At 43.1% G+C, this 23,664-nt stretch overlaps 1 protein-coding gene across 6 annotated transcripts in view; it reads left to right on the forward strand.

The window, feature by feature from the left end:
* The window catches only part of MAPK6 (mitogen-activated protein kinase 6), a 31,667-nt gene extending 17,338 nt beyond the window's left edge, over window positions 1-14,329 (forward strand). For 2 of the 6 annotated variants that reach the window (XM_087972889.1, XM_087972887.1), the window contains exons 2-6: window positions 5,137-6,356; window positions 8,278-8,422; window positions 9,787-9,951; window positions 11,284-11,485; window positions 12,308-14,329. In XM_087972889.1, coding sequence (XP_087829015.1) covers window positions 5,802-6,356; window positions 8,278-8,422; window positions 9,787-9,951; window positions 11,284-11,485; window positions 12,308-13,403 — 2,163 coding nt within the window. In that variant the 5' untranslated portion in view covers window positions 5,137-5,801 and the 3' untranslated portion in view covers window positions 13,404-14,329. Of the gene's footprint in view, window positions 161-2,988; window positions 3,081-5,136; window positions 6,357-8,277; window positions 8,423-9,786; window positions 9,952-11,283; window positions 11,486-12,307 lie in introns of all 6 variants that reach the window. The other 4 variants (XM_087972893.1, XM_087972890.1, XM_087972894.1 and 1 more) reach the window with 4 other exon arrangements.
* Window positions 14,330-23,664: the final 9,335 nt, after the last annotated feature.

Raw genomic sequence — 23,664 nt, forward strand, 5'->3', positions numbered from 1 at the left:
AAAAGGTAGTTGGGTTTTGAAAAGGACTCCTCCCTCTTGCAACCCTCCCAATTCGAGAGCCTACCCTGCTAAGAGAGGGGTGGTCTTTGCTCTGGGTATAACCCTTTCAGAAGAGCATTTGCACCTGGCCAGGAGGGAGAAGCAGCTTACAGCTGGGTGAGTAGTGTTGGGCTCCTGAGTAAGGGTGGATAGATAACTGAATATTTGAATTCGTCTTGTCTTAAGAAAGTGCTCTTTGTTGGGTCTTTAATTCAAACAATACTAGTCGAAGGGTACAAACCAAGAGAGGGCTTAGATCCTTCTAAACTCTAATGTCAACTCAAGATTCTCCTCTAGAAGGAAACCCTGTTCTTACATTTATGACCATCTTTACAGAGTAGCTGTCATTCTTGGTTAGCACTCTCTCCAGAGACACAGTGGGATTTATGCATGGCTGGGATGTTTGAATAAATAAATGAATAAGTTGGTTGTTCTAAAAGGGCCATTCATTCATTTGGAAAGATCGGCACAGTTAAGAAGAGTACGTCGTTTTAAGCTGGTGTTTTGTTTCCTGGTGTGACTGCCTGGATTAGTCTGCAGTTTTCTTGGTATTGTTTTTCCGAATTGTTTCTCCTTCCTAGGACTGAGAGAAAGTGACTGGCCCAAAGTCACCCAGCTACCTTCATGCCCAAGGCAGGACTAGAACTCACAGCTTCCCTGTTCCAAACCTGGTACCTTTACTACTACATCAGACTGGTCCCAGTTAAGTAGGAAAGCTGAACTGGGACAGTTTGGGGGTAACCCAGCCTCTTAGGCTAGGTGGACTAATAATTCATAATAAAGGTGGCTTAGTTATTGTCTATTTCTTAGCTTGGAATCTTCTGCTGGATCTGTGGTTTAGCAAGCTGTGTGAACACAGTACTTTCTCAAGACTAAAATCAGTCTCAGCTCAGGTTTATGTCAGCCCAAGAAATTCTCACTGAAATGTATATTGATTTCTAGAGTAGCCTACCCACACAGCAGGAAAAATAATAATCCATTTAGTTGTAGTTTCTGTTATATGCTGCGACCCTTTTTTTATTTTTTTGTGTATGGTTTCTGAAGTAGTGGGAAACATGTCCCAGCTATTCACAATTTATAAAGTAAAAGTTTATTTGGAAGCAAATCAGGCCAAGATCAAACCCGTATCTCTTTCTTCAAGAGCTTGGAAATCCGAGTGTTGATGGGATGCATACTCTTTGGTTTACAATGGGGAAAATTAAGTATTAAATGGCTTTTAATCAGGGGGAAGCATGGGTAAATTAACAATAGCTTGGCCTTCAGAATGTGTGGGGACTAAGTGGGAGGTTGAGAAAGGCTGCAGTTTCAGGAGTCCTTACAATGACTCACTGCCTACAGCTTGCAACGTGGCTGGTATATATTTTTTTTAAAAAATCCACATAAGCACCCTCACCGTGTTACATAGATGGGGCTTTTTTTTTTTTTTTATCAGGTTGTATAACAGCTTTTTTCTTACCAATTCCTTCCAGAATTGGTTTCTTCCTTCCAGAAAGACTTGGCCTGATTATCTAATAAGTTTTATGGAAAGCTAACGCTGGGAGCTTTTTTTCCTCCCTTCTAAATTTCCTAAATAAATAAGCCCTAATGCAGGCAGTCCTCAACTTAAGGACCAACAATTTCTGTTTGAAGTGGGACATTTCGTTAAGTGCGTCTTGCCCCCGTTTTACGAATCCCTGCAGTTGATAAGTGAGTCACCCGGTTGTTAAGTGAAGCTGGCGTTCCCGTTGGATATGATTGTCAGAAAAGGAATCCTGTGGTCTTGGGACCACAGTAGCGGTCATAAGTATGAGCCAGTTGCCAAGCCTTTGGGTTTTGATCACGCGACCCTGCGGGACACTAGGAAGGTCCGTAACTCTGGAAAAAATGGCCACGAGTCACTTTTTTTCAGGGCTGTTGTAACTTTGAACAGCCACTAAATGAACTGTTGTAAGTCAAGGACTACCTTTATTCCCCAGCCTGCCTTCCCTACAGGGCAGTGTGTGGAAATGGCCAGCTGCAGGTAATCTTTCCCAGCAAAGGTGGGCAGGAAAATTAAGGTCAGTTTGGAAGGACCATATTGTAAAGCATGGTGAACTCTTTAAAGCTGTGTGTGTGTGTGTGTGTGTGTGTGTGTGTGTGCGTGCTTTGTGCCTGGCATGGAAATCTGTATTTAGATCAAAAATAAAGCTGCACCATGGACGTAGCTAGTTCTCTAGTAGAATGGGTGTATGTTGGAGCTGCCAATAAATAAAAAAAATGACTTATTGACTCCAGGGATGGTCAACTAGGGCTATGACTTATGGACTTCAACTCCCAGAATTCCTGAGTCAGCACAGGAATTCTGGGAGTCGAAGTCCACAAGTCATAAAGTTATCATAGTTGCTTCACTCACTCACCCACCCACTTCCCAGCTACACTTTTAAAACAGCAGAACTGAAAACGAAGGACTATAAATACTGTAAAACTTTGTATGCGTTTGTGTGTGTGTGTGAGAGAGAGAGAGAGAGATCCATTGTGGCCTCTGCTATAAGTCATAGACATTTTTATGATATTCTTTGTTCTTGAAGGCTTAATTGCGTTGTATCATAACCACAACAACTCACAGAGGTTTTGTTGAGGGTCAGTCACGTCTGTGGGTTGAGCAAACAAAGGTGTAGGCCAGGGGTCTCCAACCTTGGCAACTTTAAGGCTTGTGGACTTCAGCTCCCAGAATTCCTCAGCCAGCAAAGCTGGCTGAGGAATTCTGGGAGCTGAAGTCCACAAGCCTTAAAGTTGCCAAGGTTGGGGACCCCTGGTGTAGGCCATGAAAAGCCCAGCTCACTCGGTTCTCCCGACTGACTTGTTTGACTTCAGGCGAGGTAACGCAATTTGTCCTGTCCACCAATTTGGCCTTTGGGAGGCTTATTGTAAATGTAAAAGAGGTGAGAAATAGCACAGAACAAATGTTACTCATGCTTTTTTTTATTTCAGGAGGTTTTGTTCCAGTCAGTTTTAAAGTTGGGTAGGGCTGTTCTTAGAATTGGAGAGTTTGAAGCCTTGACTCATGATGTCATTAAGCTCTGGTTAAGTTTGAGAGTAGCTTCTTCCAGGTAGAAGAGCCAGAAAGCTTTTTTCATTTGTTTGCTTGTGCTTGCTTAATGTATATTGTGGTCAGAGTTTGACTGGTGTGGTGGTGGGAGGGGGAAGAGTTAATGAGCCATATTTATTTAATGGTATTCTTTCTTGCTGTGAGATACGCAGGCAGGAGTGACTAACTCAGAAGGAAAGTCCCTGTCGTCTTCAGTTACAAGAAAAATACTTTAAAGCCAGGATTGAAGCATAGCTAGCATCAGAACAAACAACCCCCAGTTTTTCCTAGGCCCACTGTGAGTAAATACGCATCAAGAACTTGTGGTTCACTGGAAAATAGTTTCAAACAGAAGTTCTGTGAGATGATGAAAATGTGAACTGGGCTGTTTTTTTTTCTCTCCTTTGAGTAGACAATCCACATATTTAGCAATAAAAGGCCGTGTAAACTTGAAAGGCGTATCTTTTATTTGACTATCAAAGAACATCCTTTACATCTTAACAGTCAGTTATCCGTTCGTCGGACTGTTGATTCGGTTTTCATGCTGCCAAGTATGGGCTGTTTTATAGAGACAGTTGTTTTTCTGAGACCGATATATTCGTTTTTTAAGCTAGTGAGCTATACCCACGCACTCTTTCTCCCGTTCCTTTTCATCTGCTCTGTCTGTCTGTCTGTCTGTCTCTCTCTCTCGCGCGCAATAAGCCTTTTCTTCCTGTTAAAAACCTCAGCCACATTTCAGAAACACGCAGTTGGTGCCTGCAGCCAAATATGGGAGCCGGAAGCTCTTGAAGTAAAAAGGGAATAGACGCGAACCAAGATAGCACTGTAATGCAGAGGTCCTCAAACTTGGCAACTTTAAGACTTGTGGATTTCAAGTCCCAGAATTCCTCCTCCAGTCAGTTTAGCTCAGGAATTCTGGGAGTTGAAGTCTACAAGTCTTAAAGCTGCCAAGTTTGGAGACCTCTGCTGTAATGTAACAGAAGACTTTCCAAAATAATGCCATCTCCATAGAAAGTGACTTCATCATCAGGTGAAGTCACAATCTATGAAACTGCACTGTTGGAGAGGAGCCCCTGGAAACCAGAGCTGGTATATAGAGATCCACAAAAGGGTTGCTTTAATTGTACTAGAAAATAGCTTTACGGATTTTTAACATTCCACTCAGTTGAGTATGATCCACTACCGACAATTCTTTTTTATATAACTAAGATCTACATAGAAATAATCGGGTTTCTTGGTCCCCATTACAATATTTCTAGATTTGCTCCCTGCAAAAAAACATCCTGTATTGTGATTACCTTTCTGTTCAATTATATAGTCTCTGTTCTACCTTCCTCTTTTATCTAAAAATCATTATTATTGTATGTATTTCCTGGAATGAGTTAGGCATGCAGAATATCTTGATTTCTAATTCTGTTTTCACCCCAGTGCAACACGAATGCTTGTTGATTATGGACGCAGAAGGTCCTATCCAGGACTGATTGGCAAATTGAGTTATTTCAGATTAATTCTTTGTAAAATGGGCTTAATCTTTTGGTTTTTACAACCGTTTCGTCACTTTTTTTTTTTTAGGAAGTATCCCCTAGTGGGACCATGTTTTTTTTTTTTTTTTTAATGAAAGTATTGAACATAGCAACTTGTCTCAAGTAATGAAACGGTTTCTTTAAAGTTTCACCTTTTTGGGGGGAGAAAGTACAGAGAAGTACAGAATGTTTCCCCAATGGATGGACACTGTGTTTATTTATACAGGCAAGAATTCGTTTTGCCTTTGTGCCTTTTTATAGACGCTCCTATCCATGAAAAGAACATAATGAGATAGAATCTGCTGGGTTGGAATGAGATCAGTGATGGATCCGGTCTATCCAGCAGATCAAAGGGTTCCTAATGCCTAGTTCTGTGTGTATGTGTGTGTGATTTTAAAAAACAAAATAAGTTTAGTTTGCGGTAAAACCACTATGTAATTTAAATTTTATGCCTGTCTAATGATTTGGGTTGCTTACGTGTGCCTTCTTTTTTCTTCTTCTTTTCTTCTTTTTCTTTTCCTTCTTCAGGTTTTCACAGAATAAGATGGATGGTAGCTTTGATTGTGATTGTGGTGAGCTGGAGCCACCTGATCATTAACTAACAGCATCTTTGGTACCTTGCTGCCTCTTCCTCTTAGCGAACTAGACTGTAAAACAGAGACGGGGAAAACCATCCACCCTAGAATGAAGCTGCTCAGGACCAGTCCAACACTGAATGTATCTGCACTGTGAGGAGGATGTTAACGCAAGCCTATTACATGCCTATTTATTCACATTTTTGTTAAGCGTCAATCAGTTTGGCACAGTAGAGTGAAGGGCGCCCCAAGATGCCACTTCGTTCCGTTTGATTTTCCCCTGGTGTTTTCTTTCCGTGTCTGTTGGATGTGTGCTGCACCTTTCTTTGAACTATGAATGCTGCAACCTCTTTCTCTGTGTCTCTCCTCGCTGCCGTGATCTGTAAAGAGTCTTAAGTGCTTATCCCGAAAGCGAGGAAACACCAGGCCTGGCTGGCTGACCATGCAATGAGAGCACCAAGAAGCTACCCAGCAGTCAAACCGGAGTTCTCCTCTCCTAAGAGACCCTCCCAGTCTACCAGTGGAAGCTTCTCTTCTCTCTATTCATAGAAGCGGGAGTAGTTTTTAAGAGGGAGGAAACCGGATATAGAAAATTCTTTTTAGAGGGGGAAAAAAAAAATGGCAGAGAAGTTTGAAAGTCTGATGAACATTCATGGCTTCGATGTAGGTTCTCGGTATATGGACTTAAAACCTCTGGGCTCTGGTGGCAATGGCTTGGTTTTTTCCGCTGTCGATAACGATTGCGACAAGCGAGTGGCTGTCAAGAAGATCATGCTTTCTGACCCTCAGAGCGTCAAGCACGCCCTGCGTGAGATCAAGATTATCCGGAGACTCGACCACGACAACATTGTCAAAGTTTTTGAAATCCTTGGCCCCAACGGGAGCCAGCTGACGGATGACGTCGGCTCTCTGACAGAACTGAACTGTGTTTACATTGTCCAGGAGTACATGGAGACCGACCTGGCGAACCTGGTGGAGCAGGGGCCCTTACTGGAAGAACACGCCAGGCTCTTCATGTACCAGCTGCTACGCGGTCTCAAATACATTCACTCGGCCAACGTCCTGCACAGAGATCTCAAACCAGCAAACCTGTTTATTAATACTGAAGATTTGGTGCTGAAAATCGGGGACTTTGGCCTGGCACGGATCATGGACCCTCATTATTCTCATAAGGTAAGTGGAAATAAATGGCTGTTCTCCTTTAAAACGGAGGGGACAGTCAGATTTGGAGACCAGTTGATTGCAGGGTATCTCTCTCTCTATACAAGCGAAAGACCACTCGCGCATCATGACAAAATCTCCAGAACCGTAAAGCCTACAAACTTGAAATGTGGCACATCTGTTCCTCTTGGCTTCTAGGGGCTCACTAAGAAAGGATTTTTCGAAATGACCATCAGAGCATTAGTATTTCATATATTATTATTATTAACACTCTCTGATGCTAAGGAGTTCTACTCCCGCTCCCCACCTGAAAAGAAATCTGCTCCAAATGCAAAACACAAGCAGAGGAGAAGAGTTTCAGTTTTACTTTCACAGCAGCAATCAGCTTTAGTATAGAACAGTTGAGCTAAGCCACGCCCAGGCTTCTTGCTGTCTCCTTGCTCGCACAAGAAATTCTGTTTCAGTTTCCAAACAGCCCTCAACTCTCTCCTGTACTGACAGGACACTAGCCAGATGAATACCGTTGGATGCTAGTAGGCAGAGGCAGATTTTTTCCCCCCCTTATTTTCCTCCCCAAAAACTAAGCCCGGCCATATAATTTCGTAGCGAAGCAGGGGTACAGAGCTAGTGCTTAATATCTAGTCACATCCTCCATAAGTTAATCGCTTCCACCCTTTGAGCATTTTGAATCTTGCTAAGACCACACAAGAACCTTAGCGAGCGATGTCTAAAATCTTGTTCTTCAGTCAGCCCTGTTTAACTCCTTTATGTTAGCGTGGTTAGATATGTACCATCTCTTTTCTTGGACAGTCTGGTATCTACGGCATTTGTTGGATGGCATTTGTTTCTAATCACTGGTGCAAAAACCAGCCATCAATTCTAACACTTGGGGAGGTGTTGAGGAAGGCAGCGCTTGATAGTCTTAGAAAAGACAGCTTCAGTTCTGATGTTTGATTGATTTATGAGTCTTGCACCACAAGGGCTGTCTAATAGTCTCTGTTCCCCTTACAGAACAAACAAGTTAAGCTTTAAAGGTCTAGCTGGAATCATTATCTATAAAAGCACCATAAAACCGATCCCTCCACCCGCAGGAAATATAGTGGCATTTTGGAGTTTGGCTGTAGACTTTGATATTCCTGAAGACTTGTCATGTAGGTTCCTCAAGGCCAGGGATTGTCTCCTGTCTGTTGTAAAATGAAATAATTGGTTCTCAGTTATATATTTGTCATTCCTAAACAGGCTAAAGCATTTGAGATGTCTAGGGAAACAGCTCTCTTGATTCAATGTATACAACAGTAAAGTTTAAAAAGTCCCTAATGGATCCTACGTAGGTTTTTGTGTAGATACAAGAAGTAACTTGAAAGGCTTTCGTGAAAAGCAGATTTTATTATTTTGCCCGCATACATCATCATCATTAGATTTTTATCCTGCCTTTTTTAATGCATAACTTAAGAGAACAAACATCCGTAATGCTCTCACTTCCTGCTTTCCCCACATCAACAACTCTGAGAGAGAGGGGGCTGATGTTAAATTAACCAAGTCTGGTTTTCATGCCTAAGGAGGCCTGTTTTCTGGTGCCAGCCCCTTCACCAAAACACCAAACTGGCTCTCATGGTTACCTAAACAAAAGCGCCAAATTAGTTTACAAAAACTTTAAAAACTTTGGTTGATTGTGCAAATATTTCATGACGTAAGAAGGCTCTTCCACAGAATGCATAAAAACCGCTCTGGCAGCCACAATGACCCTGTGAACACAGGCTAAACTGGGTCAGAATAGAGGCTGGGTATTGGGGTGGACTTAGGCCCATTTGATTTAAGACTCTCTGAAATGCTTGTGGCACCTCAGCAGAATAAATTGCACGAAGAGCTTGAAGGAGGGCCGAACGGATGTGGGACAAATCAAAAGCAAACCCCCCCCCCCTCTCTCTTCCAGGGCCATCTTTCTGAAGGACTAGTAACTAAATGGTACAGATCACCTCGCCTCTTGCTGTCGCCCAACAACTACACGAAAGCCATTGATATGTGGGCTGCAGGTTGCATCTTTGCTGAAATGCTGACAGGCAAAACTCTCTTCGCAGGTTGGTAAAGGCAGGCAGGTACAATCCTGCCGCTTTAAAAACATGCAGCGACGGATGCCACGGGTGCCCCTTTTTGCCAAGAGGTGGGTGTGGGTAGCGACATCCAGGCTGAGGGGGGGTCCCAGGGGGGCAGCGGTCTCTGCTGAGGGTGGCACGATAAGGAATCCCTGCATACTGTCGTATTTACTTAACGTTTACTTAACTGTATTCAGAGTGGATTCGATTTAAATCAAGTCCGTTTAAATCACTAGTGAAAAGGCTTGGTTTAAATCAACTCAATTTAAATCCTAATCTTTGAAGAGCAACTGTCACCTCCGTCCCGCAGCGGCTCCTCCTCTGACCCAACGTTGACTCACCGACAGTCTCAATATTGCAGAAGATACAGCCTCATGCTGCAGAATTAAGTTCCATTTCATGCCAAATAAACTAAATTATGAATGCATTTTAAATAGAAAACTATAGATAGATTTTTTTTACCCCAAAATCATTTCATTAAAATAAGTTTGATAAAAATTAAAAAAAAATCCAATTTAAATCAAACCGGTTTAAATTAAAATCATTTTTTTTATTTTTTTTATTTTTAATCATCGATTTTTATCCACTCTGAATGCATTGCTCATCCGACTCTCAACAGAGTGTAGCTATCATGCCCCTGTTGGAATCTGACTCAGAGGTGGAGGCGGAGCAGCTGACAGGGAACGGGAGTGTGGCTCCATTGGCTGGGGAAGAAACTGTGGAAGGGCAAAGGTCAGCTGGGCAGAGCAGGGGAGAGGTAGAGCAAGGAAGAGGGAATTCGGAGGAAGACCCAGGCCCACACCTTCATCTTAGGGCACGCAGGGAGGAACAGAGAAGGGAGCAACGTGAGTTGCGTGGCTTACGGGGGAGGAAAGGGCCCTGATTCCCTTCATTAGCTGCAGCTGGGAACACTGTTTAAAAAGGGAGGCTGCACACAGCAAAGTTGTTGGGAGCAAATTGTGAATTTATCTGGTATTGTCGAGGCTTATCTGGGTTCCTGGCGTCTTCCCAACTGTGTGTTTTGCTGGCCTTTCAAGTTTGGAATTCCTTATCCTGCCCTGTCAAGTTAATTGCTGCAGCGTGGTTTGTGTGGATTTTTATTTACAGGTTGTATGTACTTCGTTTTCTGACTGAATTTCCTCCACTTAAAGACTGTTCTTGGGAGAGTTTTTTTTCTCCAGCCGAAGGTAACCTGGACATTGGGGGCAAAGTTGGAGGTATTACAAGGACACTTCTTGCTTATTTGACTGTGTTGCCTTTGGACCACGCCCCTTTGGGTCATCACAGTAACCTTGAATTGGAATATTCTCAAACGCAGCTGACATTTTGCTTCTTGTCTGCTTCTCCAGGTGCCCATGAACTTGAACAGATGCAGCTGATTTTGGAATCTATTCCCGTTGTACATGAGGAAGACCGTCAGGAACTTCTTAATGTAATCCCAGTTTACATTAAAAACGACATGACTGAGCCACACAAACCTTTAACTCAGTTACTCCCAGGCGTCAGCCCTGAAGGTAGCGCAGCTCTGTCTGTCTGTCTCTCTCTCTCTCTCTTTTTGTCTTCCCTCACTCCTCCTCGCTTACATGTTAGGCTTTGAGTGTGTGGTCAGGATGACTTCGATTGTTGTGGTGCCCAGTGTACAAGGCCCTCTAAAACAAAGAACAAACCTCTGGGCATACCATGTCCCCGCTCTTTATCCAGTTCTGGAACATCCTGGAGCCAAATGTATGTATGCATCTATTATTCTCCTGGTCCTGTTAACTCAAAAGAGTTACAACAGAAATCCAGCACTCTGCGTGGAGGGAATTGACTTGTTCTCTATAAAGGGCCGTAACATTTGCATCACAATGGGCTTTCCGTGATGAAAGAACAAATCTCCCAATATATGCCTGCTTTTTCAACACATCCTAGATTACTCATCTGTGGCTTAAAAAAGAGAGGCGGCTTTTGCAAGTGTTTCTGCCCAGCTACTGCAGGTGATATTTTAATGGGGAAGGCTACTGAGTGAACAAGTATTTCGTATATGAATTTATAGGCTACAGTGTTCAGGAACGCGTCTGATATTTTAAGCCTACAACTGTTCGTTTAGTTTGTGGCCAGTCCCCTATTATCCGTGCATTCTGTTTTCTGTTGTTCCATCGTATTACTAGTTATAGCAATGAGAGACGTAGCCAAACAGATGCTTACACAAATGCCACAATGGAGAAGATGTCCTGCGTCAGAAGGAAAAGAAAAAAGAAACCACTTGTTTGCATTACGTTTTCATCATTAAATCTGTGGTAGCACAGTGGGTTAGAATGCAGTATTGCAGGCTAATTCAGCTTGCTGCCAGCAGTTTGATTCTGACTGGCTCGAGGTTGACTCACCCTTCTGTCCTTCTGAGGCCGATAAAATGAGGACCTAGATCGTTGGGGGCAATAGGCTGACTCTGTAAACTGCTTAGAGAGGGCTGTAAAGCACTGTGAAGCAGCATATAAGTTTAAGTGCTATTGCTGTTTTTCCTTCCTCTCTCCCTCCCTCCCTCCCTTCCCAGTGCTTAGAATGGAGCATTGCAAGTTAACTCTGCCCATTGCCAGGAGTTTGATCCTGACCAGCTCAAGGTTGCCTCTGCCTTCCATCCTGAGTCAGTAAACTGAGGACCCAGATTGTTGGGGACAGTATGCCGACTCTGTAAACCGCTTAGAGAGGGCTGTAAAGCACGATGAAGCAGTGTATAAGTGCTATTGTTATTGCTGTTCTGGTTTCAGAAATACGAAACACAGTGTGATAATAAAAGATGTGATCTTCATATTGTGTTCAAATGTTTTTTTTTTTTTTTTTTAAATGTTTGGATTCATCCTCTGTAGCTTTGGACTTCCTGGAACAAATACTGACCTTCAGTCCCATGGACCGATTGACAGCGGAAGAAGCCTTGTCTCACCCTTACATGAGTATTTATTCCTTCCCAACCGATGAGCCCATTTCAAGTCATCCTTTCCACATTGAGGATGAAGTGGATGATATTCTGTTGATGGATGAAAGTCACAGCCACATCTATAACTGGGAAAGGTAAACTTTTGGGAAATTATTCTGGATATTTGTAGGGAGTGGTGCGGTGGCCTAGAGGTGGAGCTTTCACCATCTGGAGGCTGTAAGTTTGATCCTAGGTAGAGGCAGTTATTTTTCTGTCTGTGCACGATGAAAATATATCTGCTGGGGGAAAAAACTCCCCATTGGCGACAGGAAGGGCATCCGGCCAGTAAACACTCAGCTCCATTCAATTGCCCAGACTCCACCCTACAAGGAATTATGGGGTCATTAAAAGAAGATGCTTCTGGACCGTTGTAGTAATATTTGAAATACCCGCTGATAAGAAAGTAGTAGAATGCCACGTGGTGTTAGATGCTGCTAAAATACACATCTGGCACGAACATTTGAGGGCATCTTGAAGACCAGGTGTTTTCTTAAGTTGCATGCAAAGGTAGTCCTTGACTTAGGACCATAATTGAGCCCTGAAATAGTCGTCGTTGCAGTTGTAAAGTTAAGGCATCAAGTGGCCTGATCTGAATTTCCCAGCACTTTTTCTGGCAGCGGTTAAGCGAAACCGGGTTGTAAGTAGCTTTTTTGGGGAGCGGGTTGTCTCTCGTAACTTCAAATGGTCACCACGTGACTGGTCATAACTTAACTGTTATGACCAGTCATAACTGCCTAGACTTGCCTGCATGGTGTCACTGAGAAGTTCTCCAAATTAAAACCGCGAGACACGCACATGGCTGTTGATGACCTGCAAAACCGCTAAGCTTAAAAAGCGTGGCGTTATACCTCATCCTTCTGAAGCTGCTCTTCAGCGGAAACTTACTCTTGGCTCATGTAAGGCATTCATTACTACAGGTATCACGAGAGCCAGTTCTCAGACCACGAATGGCCCGTCCACAACAACTTCGAAGCCGATGAAGTCCAGCGAGACCCCAGGGCCCTTTCGGATGGGACCGACGAGGAGGAAGTTCAGGTGGACCCGCGGAAATATTTGGACGGCGATCGCGAGAAGTATCTCGAAGACCCGGCTTTTGATACCCACTTCTCCACCGAGCCTTGTTGGCCGTACCCAGATCACCACGAAAACAAGTATTGTGATCTGGAATGTAACCATACCTGTAATTACAAAACGAGGTCCTCGTCCTACCTAGATAATTTAGTCTGGAGAGAAAGCGAAGTGAACCATTACTATGAGCCCAAGCTTATCATAGACCTTTCTAACTGGAAGGAGCAGAGCAAAGAGAAGTCAGATAAGAAAGGCAAGTCCAAGTGCGAAAAGAACGGCTGGGTGAAAGCTCAGATAGCTCTCAAGGAGGCCTCCCAGCAGCTCGCGGAGAAGGAGAAGAGTCAAGCCTTTGACTTCGACTCCTTCATAGCGGGAACGATTCAGCTCAGCTTGCAGCACGAGTCGGCCGCGGTCGACAAGCTGAACGACCTCAATAGCTCCGTGTCCCACCTAGAACCCAAGGGCATCTCTAAATCGGTCAGCAGGGAGAAGCAGGAGAAAGGCATGGCTAACCTGGCCCAGCTGGAGGCCCTCTACCAAAGCTCGTGGGACAGCCAGCTGGTCAGCCACGGTGGGGAGGAGTGCTTCCTCCTAGACCAGTTCTGTTGCGAGGTCAGGAAGGATGAGACGATGGAGAAGGAGAACCCCTCTTACCCCAGTTACCTCGACAGGTTCTTTAGCAGGAAGGAGGAGCCCGAGACCTCAGAAGCTGAGCCAGCCGAAGATGGGAAGCTTGGGGAGAAAGAGAGAGGGGGGAACTTTCTGAGCAATAGCGGAGAATTTCTCTTCAACAAGCACCTTGAAGCGATAGCTATCCCCCCGTTTCCCACCCCGGTTGGCTCACCCCTGAAGTCTTTGCAAGCCACCCTTACCCCTTCTGCCATGAAGTCATCTCCTCAAATCCCCCATAAGACCTACAGCAGCATCCTGAAACACCTGAACTAAAACAGCAGGCATTTCTTCCTTCCTTTCTTTTTTTTTTTGTACTTGCGAAATGTGTTCCTTTTTTTAAAATTATTATTATTATAAGTAGTCTTTTTTTTATTACTTGAAATCAAATGATGTAACTTGGCTATGGATTTCCTTATAGTTTTTCCTGTTTACCATTGTTTTTAACGATCTGAAATTCCTTTTTTTTTAAATTTCCTCTTAACATGACAGTGTTTTGTTAAAACTGGCATGTCGTTTGCACACCAAGGGTATATTAAAAAGAAAAAGAAAAAAAAAGAGCTTGACAATGCAAATTAGAAGAGTAAACGAAAGAAATGCACTAAAACCAGTAGAAACACTCACTTTTTTGAACAACTCGTCCTTTTGCAGACAATAACAATCTTGCCTTGAAAAAAAAAATCACACCGTGAGACTATTCATAGTTGCATGAGAAAAATAATCTATATTTTCCCCCCCTCAAAACATTTCTCCCCCCCCCCCCATTCATATGTATTTTAGAATTTTTCATACTGTACACATTTCTTCAACACATGATACCAGCAGCAACTGTAAATGAATGCAGAATTTGGTACGCATGTGTGCTCTACCTCAAAGTAACCGCAGTATGTGGCAAGCATTCAACCACCCGTAGTGCTTATCATAATGCACTTCTATTTAGCCAGCATTATTGTAGTAGGTGGTATTACGAAGAAGAAGAAAAAACCATTCAATATTTATAAATATTCTGGTATGCATACTTTATAGTGGAAATGTTAATATGCAGCGGTTTTATTTATTTTAGCAGATTATATTTTCTGTAACGGTAGAAAGTCGAATTCTTTTGGACTTGCTTTACAGATGAAGTTCTCACTAGCACTGTTGGTTTGTTGCCTACATAGCTGAAATAGAGATTGAAATAACATCTCCTTATTTTGAGGTGATCCGTGTGAGTTTTTTTAAAAAAGATTTCCCTTCAAGTAAAATGTGTATAGGAATTTGCAATCTGGAGGTGCTCTCTCTCTCTCTCTGTCTCTCTCTCTCTCTCTCTCCAAAGGAATTAGGAATTGTTTTTAATCACAAAATGCTCCTAGAAGTCTTAATTGTGTTATTTTTTTTAAAACAAGCGATTTTTGTAATGTTAGTTGTGTGCATGGAAACAATTAGGGTACAACATTTCTGTAGGTTAAAGTTCTATATGGTCAGGCCTTTTGTTTTTAATTGTATGTTTTTATGAATGATGCTTTTTGTCTCACCTCCCCAAATAAGCATGAGTATTTAATTAGGTTAAATGTAGCATGTAGCATCTCAATCTTCTGGCAGTTCGTTTTGCCTTCTGGATTTGGGGTCGGGTGGGGTGGGTTTTGCTTTCATATTTGGGAAACTATGTACCATTGGCTCCCCTGTTTCAAACAAACAAATGAAATAAAACATGGCCAGCAAAAAACGAATCTCGTGGTCTCCACAGGTGAATGACCCAGGTAGATCTTGGGATCTTCCCAACCTGAGCAGCCAAAATCTGGCACCTGTTTGGGGGTCTTCAAACTGGACACAGGGCCTTTGTAAACAGCCAAAGTTGAAAGATTTCCCTTGCATTTGTTTTTTGTTTTTTTAACACAGTTTAGAGCTTGCTGGCTGGGGAATTCTGGGAGCCGAAGTCTGCCCGGCTTTAAGTTGCCAATACAGGTAGTCCTCGATTTACAATAGTCCATTTAGTGACCATTCAAAGTCAACACGGCACTGGAAGAAGTGCCTTAGGACCGCTTTTCACACTTAATGTCCACTGCAGCCTCCTCCATGATCAAAATTCAGATGCTTGGCAGCTGGTTCATGTTTATGACCGTTGCTGTGGCCCAAAATCACGTGATTCCCCTTTTGTGACCCTCTGAAAGGCAAAAATCCGTGGGGAAGCCGGATTCACTTTAACAACTGGGTTAACTAACTCAACAACTGCAGCGATTCACTTTAACAACTGGGGTGAGAAAGGTCATAAAATGAAACGAAACTCACAACACATTTTGAGCTCAATTGTGGTCATAAGTCGAGGACTACCTGTATGGATTGAGAGCGCGTGGCCACCATTGCAGTGCTCTGGGAGGGAGATCGCTCTTTCCTCACGGCCGGTGAATTTTAAATCCAGATGTTCTCTTGTGTTCAAAGCCGGGGTGAACATCTGGATAAAATGCACTTGGTTTTAAGATGAACGTGTCTCCACCTGCACTGCAGGGGCCATGGAGTTGGAGGCATTTCTGTGAAGTGGTTTATTTTATGTGGCTCTCTGTTTTTATATTCGAAATGCCACTTGAGTTGCAGAGTTTTGTCCAAAAGAATAAACACAGGACCGTAAGGAGAATTGATCTGGCTTCTTTTTGCTGCTATAATTAGGGAAAAAATCCTTGACGTTCCATAAACTTAAGTCACCCTGAATGTTTACCTCATGAATTTCCTAAGCCAGGGGCCTTCAAACTTGGCAGCTTTAAGACTTGTGGACTTTAACTCCCAGAATTCCTCCTCCAGTCATGTTAGCTCAGGAATTCTGGGAGTTGAAGTCCACAAGTCTTAAAGCTGTCAAGTTTGAAGACTCTTGTCCTAAGCCATATCCGATCAAGAATACAATAACGGCACCACATCTTACTAGATTTGTTCCAACCCTGGACATCTTTGGCCCAGGCTAGAGGGATTCCCGGGGCCTTCAATATCTGAAGTGTGTAGTTTTGTGGACAAGCATTAGTGCTACTTCCCGGTTCTACGTTGTACCTAACCAAAACCTTACTCTGGATTTCTTGAGTTTGCAGGAACACTTGGGGGGGGGGGATTTTTTTGGGGGAGGGAGACAATTTTGCACTGAGCCATTGTCCGATGGCCGAATAGTTTTATCCATGAGTATTTATTCCTGGCCACAATGATGTCAGGATGACCACTCCCTGCTTTACACTGTGTTTGTGGCACAATTACCTCACTGTTGTATCAATCTCACCATTACGTCCGATGCAAGGTCAGTCCTATCATTGGTGCAATGATGCTTGCCCTCTCCCACCAATGGATGACTCTGGGAGCGGTGTGCCACTGACCGGCGTCGTGATCTTTTTCTCTTGCATAACACCTTCATCGCTGCCGGACAAGATGTTACTCGGGTTCCTGGTCCATTAACCCCAAAGTCTCTCCCTGCAACATCTGAAAAACATCCCCTTCGCAATCAGAAGCGGTTCTGCCTTGTGGGGCCTATGGCGTGGGTGGATGAGTGGAAACCTACAATTGGCAAGTCCCTTTTTTCCCGCCCCAAGAGGGATGCCAACTGGAGAACCCTCTGAGAAGGGTTCATGGCCATGAATGGAGCTTATCTAACAAGGCTCCCAGTTCAAAACCAAGTGAATAACATTCTTCAATCTCTTGGATAATTTGAGACAAAGTACCACAGTAACAGTAGCGTCGGTGGCTCAGTGGCTAAGACGGTGAGCTTGTCGATCAGCAAGGTCAGCAGTTCGGTGGTTCAAATCCCTAGCACCGTGTAACGGAGTGAGCTCCCGTTACTTGTCCCAGCTTCTGCCAACCTAGCAGTTCGAAAGCATGTAAAAAATGCAAGTAGAAAAACAGGGACCCACTTTGGTGGGAAGATAACAGCGTTCCGTGCGCCTTCGGCGTCTAGTCCTGCCAGCCACATGACCACGGAGACGTCTTCAGACAGCACTGGCTCTTCGGTTTTGTAACAGAGATGAACACCGCCCCCTAGAGCCTAGACTAGCATGTATATGTGAGGGGAACCTTTACCTTACCCAGGTGGTCCTCAACGTACAATCACAATTGAGCCCGACATTTATGTTGATTTAAGTGAGACATTGGTTAAGTGAGTTTTGTCTCATTTAATGACTTTTCTTGCCACAGTGAATCACTGCAGTTAAGTTAGCAACATGGTTAAGTGAATTGGGGTTCTCCATTGATTTTGCTTTGTCAGAAAGTCGCAAAAGGGAATCGTGATCACCCGGACACAGCAACGGTCATATACCTGAGTCAATTGCTAAGCATATGGATTTGGGTCACATGATCATGGGGATGCCACAGCTGTCACAAAGGTGAGAAACGGTCATAAGTCACGTTTTTCAGTGCTGCTGTAGCTTTAGTCACTAAATGAACTGTTGTAAGTCGCGGGCTACCTATAGTAGGTATAAACACCCAGGAAATGCTCAGGGTAATGGAAGAGTTGTGAAAAAGCAAATGATTTCCCTGCCATATTCTGCTCCAATTTCAGCTTTACATGCTGTGCTGGTGAAAATCCTCCTTTCCAATTCTTCCTTTTCCTTCCTCCGAATCAAGTTTATCGTATAGCTTTTACTACAGAGACGGACGTGTTCTCTGTGTAGCTGACTGCTCCGTAGATTACTGCAGGAATCGTCATAGCTATATTGCCTTATCATTTTTAACTCATAAGCTGCAAAGAGGCCTCAATAGGCCAGTGGGATTAAATGAAATATAATAAAATGGGCCCCAAACACACCAGTAGTCATTAAATTCTGGGCAAATCCCCTTTAAAACAGAATCCTTTTTTATTGTTCTTTAGGTGGGCAGTAAAGATACTTCATTTGAAGATATTTCAGTCTGCGGCAGTGCTACCATATAAAATCATGCTCTTGAATCCAGAGGATCTAAGACAGGATTTCCAGTGCTTAGTGGTATCTGTATGGAAAAAGATTTCATGTTATTGTTTCTTTTTCTAGGCAGTGAGCTAGATGCACACACCAGACAATATTGGCCCCAAATCTCCCCTACTCTTATCAGGTCTTTTGTGAGCTCTCAATGCTCAATCCATCATTCCGCATCCCCACAATGAATGGATTCGGCTTCATCGTGATGGCTCCTGCACAGAGCTTTCTGCAAAAAAAATGTGTACATTCCCTGCAGCAGCAAAATGAGATCTAAATAAATTACCTTTTTGTGACAGCAATGAGAAGCTGTTGCTTCCCTGCTTCATAGCATGGAAACAGAGCTGGGCTTCGTTGAGATTCAGAATGGCCATTTTGATCCTCTGTTTTGCATGACTCTTAGTTAAGCTGAAGTGTTTCTGTTCTAACTGCTGATTATTATTTTTTAACCGATGGTGATAACCCCTAGAGATTGGGCTGAGTGTCTCCACGGAGGGCATAAGCCTGAGAAGTCTCCAGGGAGGGCATTACTAAAAAAATAATCCTGAATTTTGAATTTTCTGAAATGTATTACAATTACATTCCCCAAGAATTTTAGCTAAAATAAAGAGAACAGCTGGACAACTCTGTGTGACCACTAGATGATGACAAAGTACAAAGAGAAATCTGTGGCTGCCACCTAGTGGCTGGCTACGTTTGTGCGGCTCTTTATTGCCTCAACAACACAGGAGATATACACTGCTCAAAAAAATAAAGGGAACACTTAAACAACACAATGTAACTCCAAGTCAATCACACTTCTGTGAAATCAAACTGTCCACTTAGGTAGCAACACTGATTGACAATCAATTTCACATGCTGTTGTGCAAATGGACTAGACAGCAGGTGGAAAGTAGAGGCAGTTAGCAAGACATCCCCAATAAAGAAGTGGTTCTGCAGGGGGTGACCACAGACCACTTCTCAGTTCCTATGCTTTCTGGCTGATGGTTTGGTCACTTTTGAATGCTGGTGGTGCTTTCACTCCAGTGGTAGCATGAGACGGAGTCTACAACCCACACAAGTGGCTCGGGTAGTGCAGCTCATCCAGGATGGCACATCAATGCAAGCTGTGGCAAGAAGGTTTGCTGTGTCTGTCAGCGTAGTGTTCAGAGCATGGAGGCACTACCAGGAGACAGGCCAGTACATCAGGAGACGTGGAGGAGGCCATAGGAGGGCAACAACCCAGCAACAGGACCGCTACCTCTGCCTTTGTGCAAGGAGGGACAGGAGGAGCACTGCCAGAGCTCTGCAAAATGACCTCCAGTGGGCCACAAATGTGCATGTGGCTGCTCAAATGGTCAGAAACAGACTCCATGAGGGTGGTATGAGGGCCCGACAACCACAGGTGGGGGTTGTGCTTACAGCCCAACACCGTGCAGGACGTTTGGCATTTGCCAGAGAACACCAAGATTGGCAAATTCGCCACTGGCGCCCTGTGCTCTTCCCAGATAAAAGCAGGTTCACACTGAGCACATGTGACAGATGTGACAGGGTCTGGAGACGCCGTGGAGAATGTTCTGCTGCCTGCAACATCCTCCAGCATGACCAGTTTGGCAGTGGGTCAGTAATAGTGTGGGGTGGCATTTCTTTAGGGGGCCGTACAGCCCTCCATGTGCTCGCCAGAGGTAGCCTGACTGCCATTAGGTACCGAGATGAGATCCTCAGACCCCTTGTGAGACCATATGCTGGTGCGCTTGGCCCTGGGTTCCTTCTAATGCAAGACAATGCTAGACCTCATGTGGCTGGAGTGTGTCAGCAGTTCCTGAAAGACGAAGGCATTGATGCTATGGACTGGCCCGCCTGTTCCCCAGACCTGAATCCAATTGAGCACATCTGGGACATCATGTCTCGCTCCATCCACCAACGCCACATTGCACCACAGACTGTCCAGGAATTGGGGGATGCTTTAGTCCAGGTGTGGGAGGAGATCCCTCAGGAGATCATCCGCCACCTCACCAGGAGCATGCCCAGGCGTTGCAGGGAGGTCATACAGGCACGTGGAGGCCACACACACTACTGAGCCTCATTTTGACTTGTTTTAAGGACATTACATCACAGTTGGATCAGCCTGTAGTGTTTTTTTCCACTTTAATTTTGAGTGTAACTCCAAATCCAGACCTCCATGGGTTGCTAAATTTGATTTCCATTGATAATTTTTGTGTGATTTTGTTGTCAGCACATTCAACTATGTAATGAACAAAGTATTTAATGAGAATATTTCATTCATTCAGATCTAGGATGCCTTATTTTTGTGTTCCCTTTATTTTTTTTGAGCAGTGTATATTATATAAATCAGTTTGTTTTGACTTGTGCAGGTTGGCAACAATTCAGATAGGGAATTCTGAACTATTTCATAACAATGAGGAAGGTGTGTTCTACAAAATAGATACTGTAAATTATTAACTATATTATTATTTCCTTGGTATTCCCCCAAAACACACCAGTTTTACATTATCTCCAGCTCTTAATTTTCTTATTCTCTCTCCCTCCTTCCCTTTTTTTCCTTACTAATTGCAAGTTTACATCCTTTGATCCATTAATAATAAACTCGTACTGGTTAGTACCTCATTTATAAAGTGTTTTCAGACGAGAATCACATTCAGGCAAAATCTCCAATTTTTATTTTCATACTGCAAGATGCTTTCAGTCACATCACAGATTGCTTCCAAAACACTTTTGTATCAACACCAGTTTGCTGTGCCTCAAATTTTATTTTGGCTCTAGAAAAACCAAATGATGCAATTTTGTGGATACCGAGAGTGTGTTGCCTTAATCCAAAAACCTGGATTTGGGAAAAGTTTTCAGAGAGAACATCAACCAAGTTTCATGTCATGCATGCAAATTGGCAAATAATCGGCTTGCATTTGCAATGATAATCCAGAGTGTGTTAGCAAATTGTACAAGTTGTGTAATTTGATGCAATACAGTTGTTTCTGTAGCTACCAGCCTAAAAGTCATTGCTTTCCAAAATGTACATTATTCAGTCTCTTCATTTTTTTTTTCAAATCAGCATTAAATATAATCCATTATGATTATGTAACTTTTACTTTTTAAAAAAGACTTTCTCGAAGCAGTCTAAAAACAGCAACATTTCTTTTTTTCACCTCTTACATAAAAAATACTGTAGGAAATAACTACCTTGTGCTACACGAAGCACTGAAGAAAACACTTCGATTGTGTTTTCCTTCGCACTTCACTAATTATAGTTTTGGTGTGACCGAAAATCATATGAGCAGACTAACAGATTTATTATGACTCAGACTTGGATGTAGGCAAAGATTTTGACCGGGTGTGCTTCTGCAAACTGGCACAAAAGCGTTTCTCAGAAACGATTTTGGGGCAAATGAGTCTCTTTGCTTAAGTTGGGCAGCCAGCCTGTTGCTCCCATTGAGGTAGGAAGTGTCGCGTTGACTGAATTTCCATTTTTTTCCCCCTTCGTGTAGCAGCTGAGTGTTTTTTGCTTGTTGAATCACGTGGAAACAGCTCTGTTTTATTTCAGCTCTGGGATGGGACAAGACCTCACTCAAAATACTGCATCCAGTTTTGGTCACCGTGATATGAAAAAAAAAAAAAAGTTGTGCAGACTCTAGAAAGAGTGCAGAAAATAGCAACAAAAATATGCAAGGGACTGGAGGCTAAAACATAAAGAACAGTTGCAGGAATTGGATAGGTCTAGTCTAATGAAAAGAAGGACTAGGGGAGTATTCCAATATCTGACGGACTGCCACAAAGAAGAGGGAGTCAAGCTATTCTCCAAAGCACCTTAAAAGCAGGACAAGAAGCAATGGGTGGAAACTAATCAAGGAGAGAAGCAATTTAGAGCTAAGGAGAAATTTCCTGACAGTTGGAACAATTAATCAATGGAACGACTTGCCTCTAGAAGTTGTAAATGCTCCAACACTGGAAGTTTTTAAAAAGATGTTGGATTACCATTTGTGGCAATCCAATTGTTATTGGGCAGGGGTGGATAAAACAATATTGGGAGTTAACTATTTTCAACGCTGACTTTTCACAGTTATCCGTTGTTGAAGCTCTTAGCCACGATTGGGAATACAGCAATAAACTCTACAATTGCAACACTACAAGTGTGAGTAGCCTGGTTTATTGATTCAAAGATCCAGTTCTTGGCAGAAACCAACAGATTATAGAGTTTCTTGCCTGAGCAGGGGGGTGGACTAGGAGACCTCCAAGGTTCCTGTTGCTCTATCCTGTTGCTCTTGTTGAAAGAGCTTAGAACTAGACAAACTTGAGGATGGGACAAGTGATTATGATAAGGCTCTCTCGTGCTAAGTGATAGTTTATCAGCGTTTGCAACAGGAAGTACAAAATAGTCCTCGACTTATCACAGTTGATTTGGTGACCGTTCAAAGTTAACGACACTGAAAAAAAATGACAAGCATTTTTCACACGACTATTGTAGCATCCTCATGTTCACATGGTCAGAATTCCGATGCTTGGCACCTGACTCATATTTATGACAATTGCAGTGTCCTAGGGGCATGTGATATGTTTCCGTTGGGCTCAGTTGTGGTTGTCAGTCAAAGGCTACCTGTGGCCACGTGGCTGGTGGCCCAACACATTTTATTTTTCACACTTCTCCCATCCCCTGCTGTGTTCTTCCTCTACCCTGTGGCAACCAAGATGTGTCAGTCACTTCTTCTGGAAGCTGACCTTTGCCAGAATTCCCTGAAGGTCTTTGCAAGCATTAAAGAAAAAGAAAAAAAGCCCACATTGACTCATCTTGAGCAGCTACTAAAAATACGTTCTTAGTCACAGATGCAGTTGTTCAGCATTTTGGGAGCCTATGGGCTGCAGCAGCTCCGTTTCAGATAATTAAAGAAGAAATTGCTCATTCTTGGAACAATGTAAAATAGTGCTCAGAGCAGTTAATGGATTCTCCTTGGAACGATGGTGTGCAGGATACGAAAAGCCCAAATGCAGGCAAGGCCATTATCCAGATCCTCTGATTCATTGATAAATTAACCCCACAGCCATTGGGTCTTAATAATCACAGGATAATCAATATCTCATTGATTCATCTTTCTAACATAAGTGTGTCTGAGAGAGCATAAGAGAACTGCTTCTTTTTTATAATCCAAGTGATTATTCCAGGAATGTGACTTTCCATAATTATACTTAAGAATTCAATATTGGAGAGAGGATGAAAAGTCAACGCCTCAATTTAAGAGATTAATGCACAGGTCTTGTTGTAACCCTGATACAAAAGGCCCAGGGCCCATTAATCACTCTATGAGACCTATGCTGGCAACAGACCATTGTAGGGTCATTGTTTTAGCGGTCATTTTTACAATCAACCCAACTTGTTGCAACCTACAAAAACAGTACCTAGACAGTTCAGAACAGAGAGTAACAGAGTTGGAAGGGACCTTGGAGGTCTTCTAGTCCAACCCCTTGCTCAGGCAGGAAACTCTATAGCATTTCAGACAAATGGTTGTCCAGTCCCTTTTTGAAAGCTTCCAGTGATGGAGCACCCACCCCAAAAAATATTGCCAGGGACAAATAGGCAGCAATATTAAATAAAATAAATAATAAATAAATAAATAAATAAGGAAGGAAGGAAGAAAGAAAGAAAGAAAGAAAGA

This window comes from Notechis scutatus, chromosome 11 (genome assembly GCF_049901735.1).
Source record: "Notechis scutatus isolate UNSWTSFEM ecotype Mainland chromosome 11, rNotScu1.2, whole genome shotgun sequence".
NCBI lineage: Eukaryota > Metazoa > Chordata > Lepidosauria > Squamata > Elapidae > Notechis > Notechis scutatus.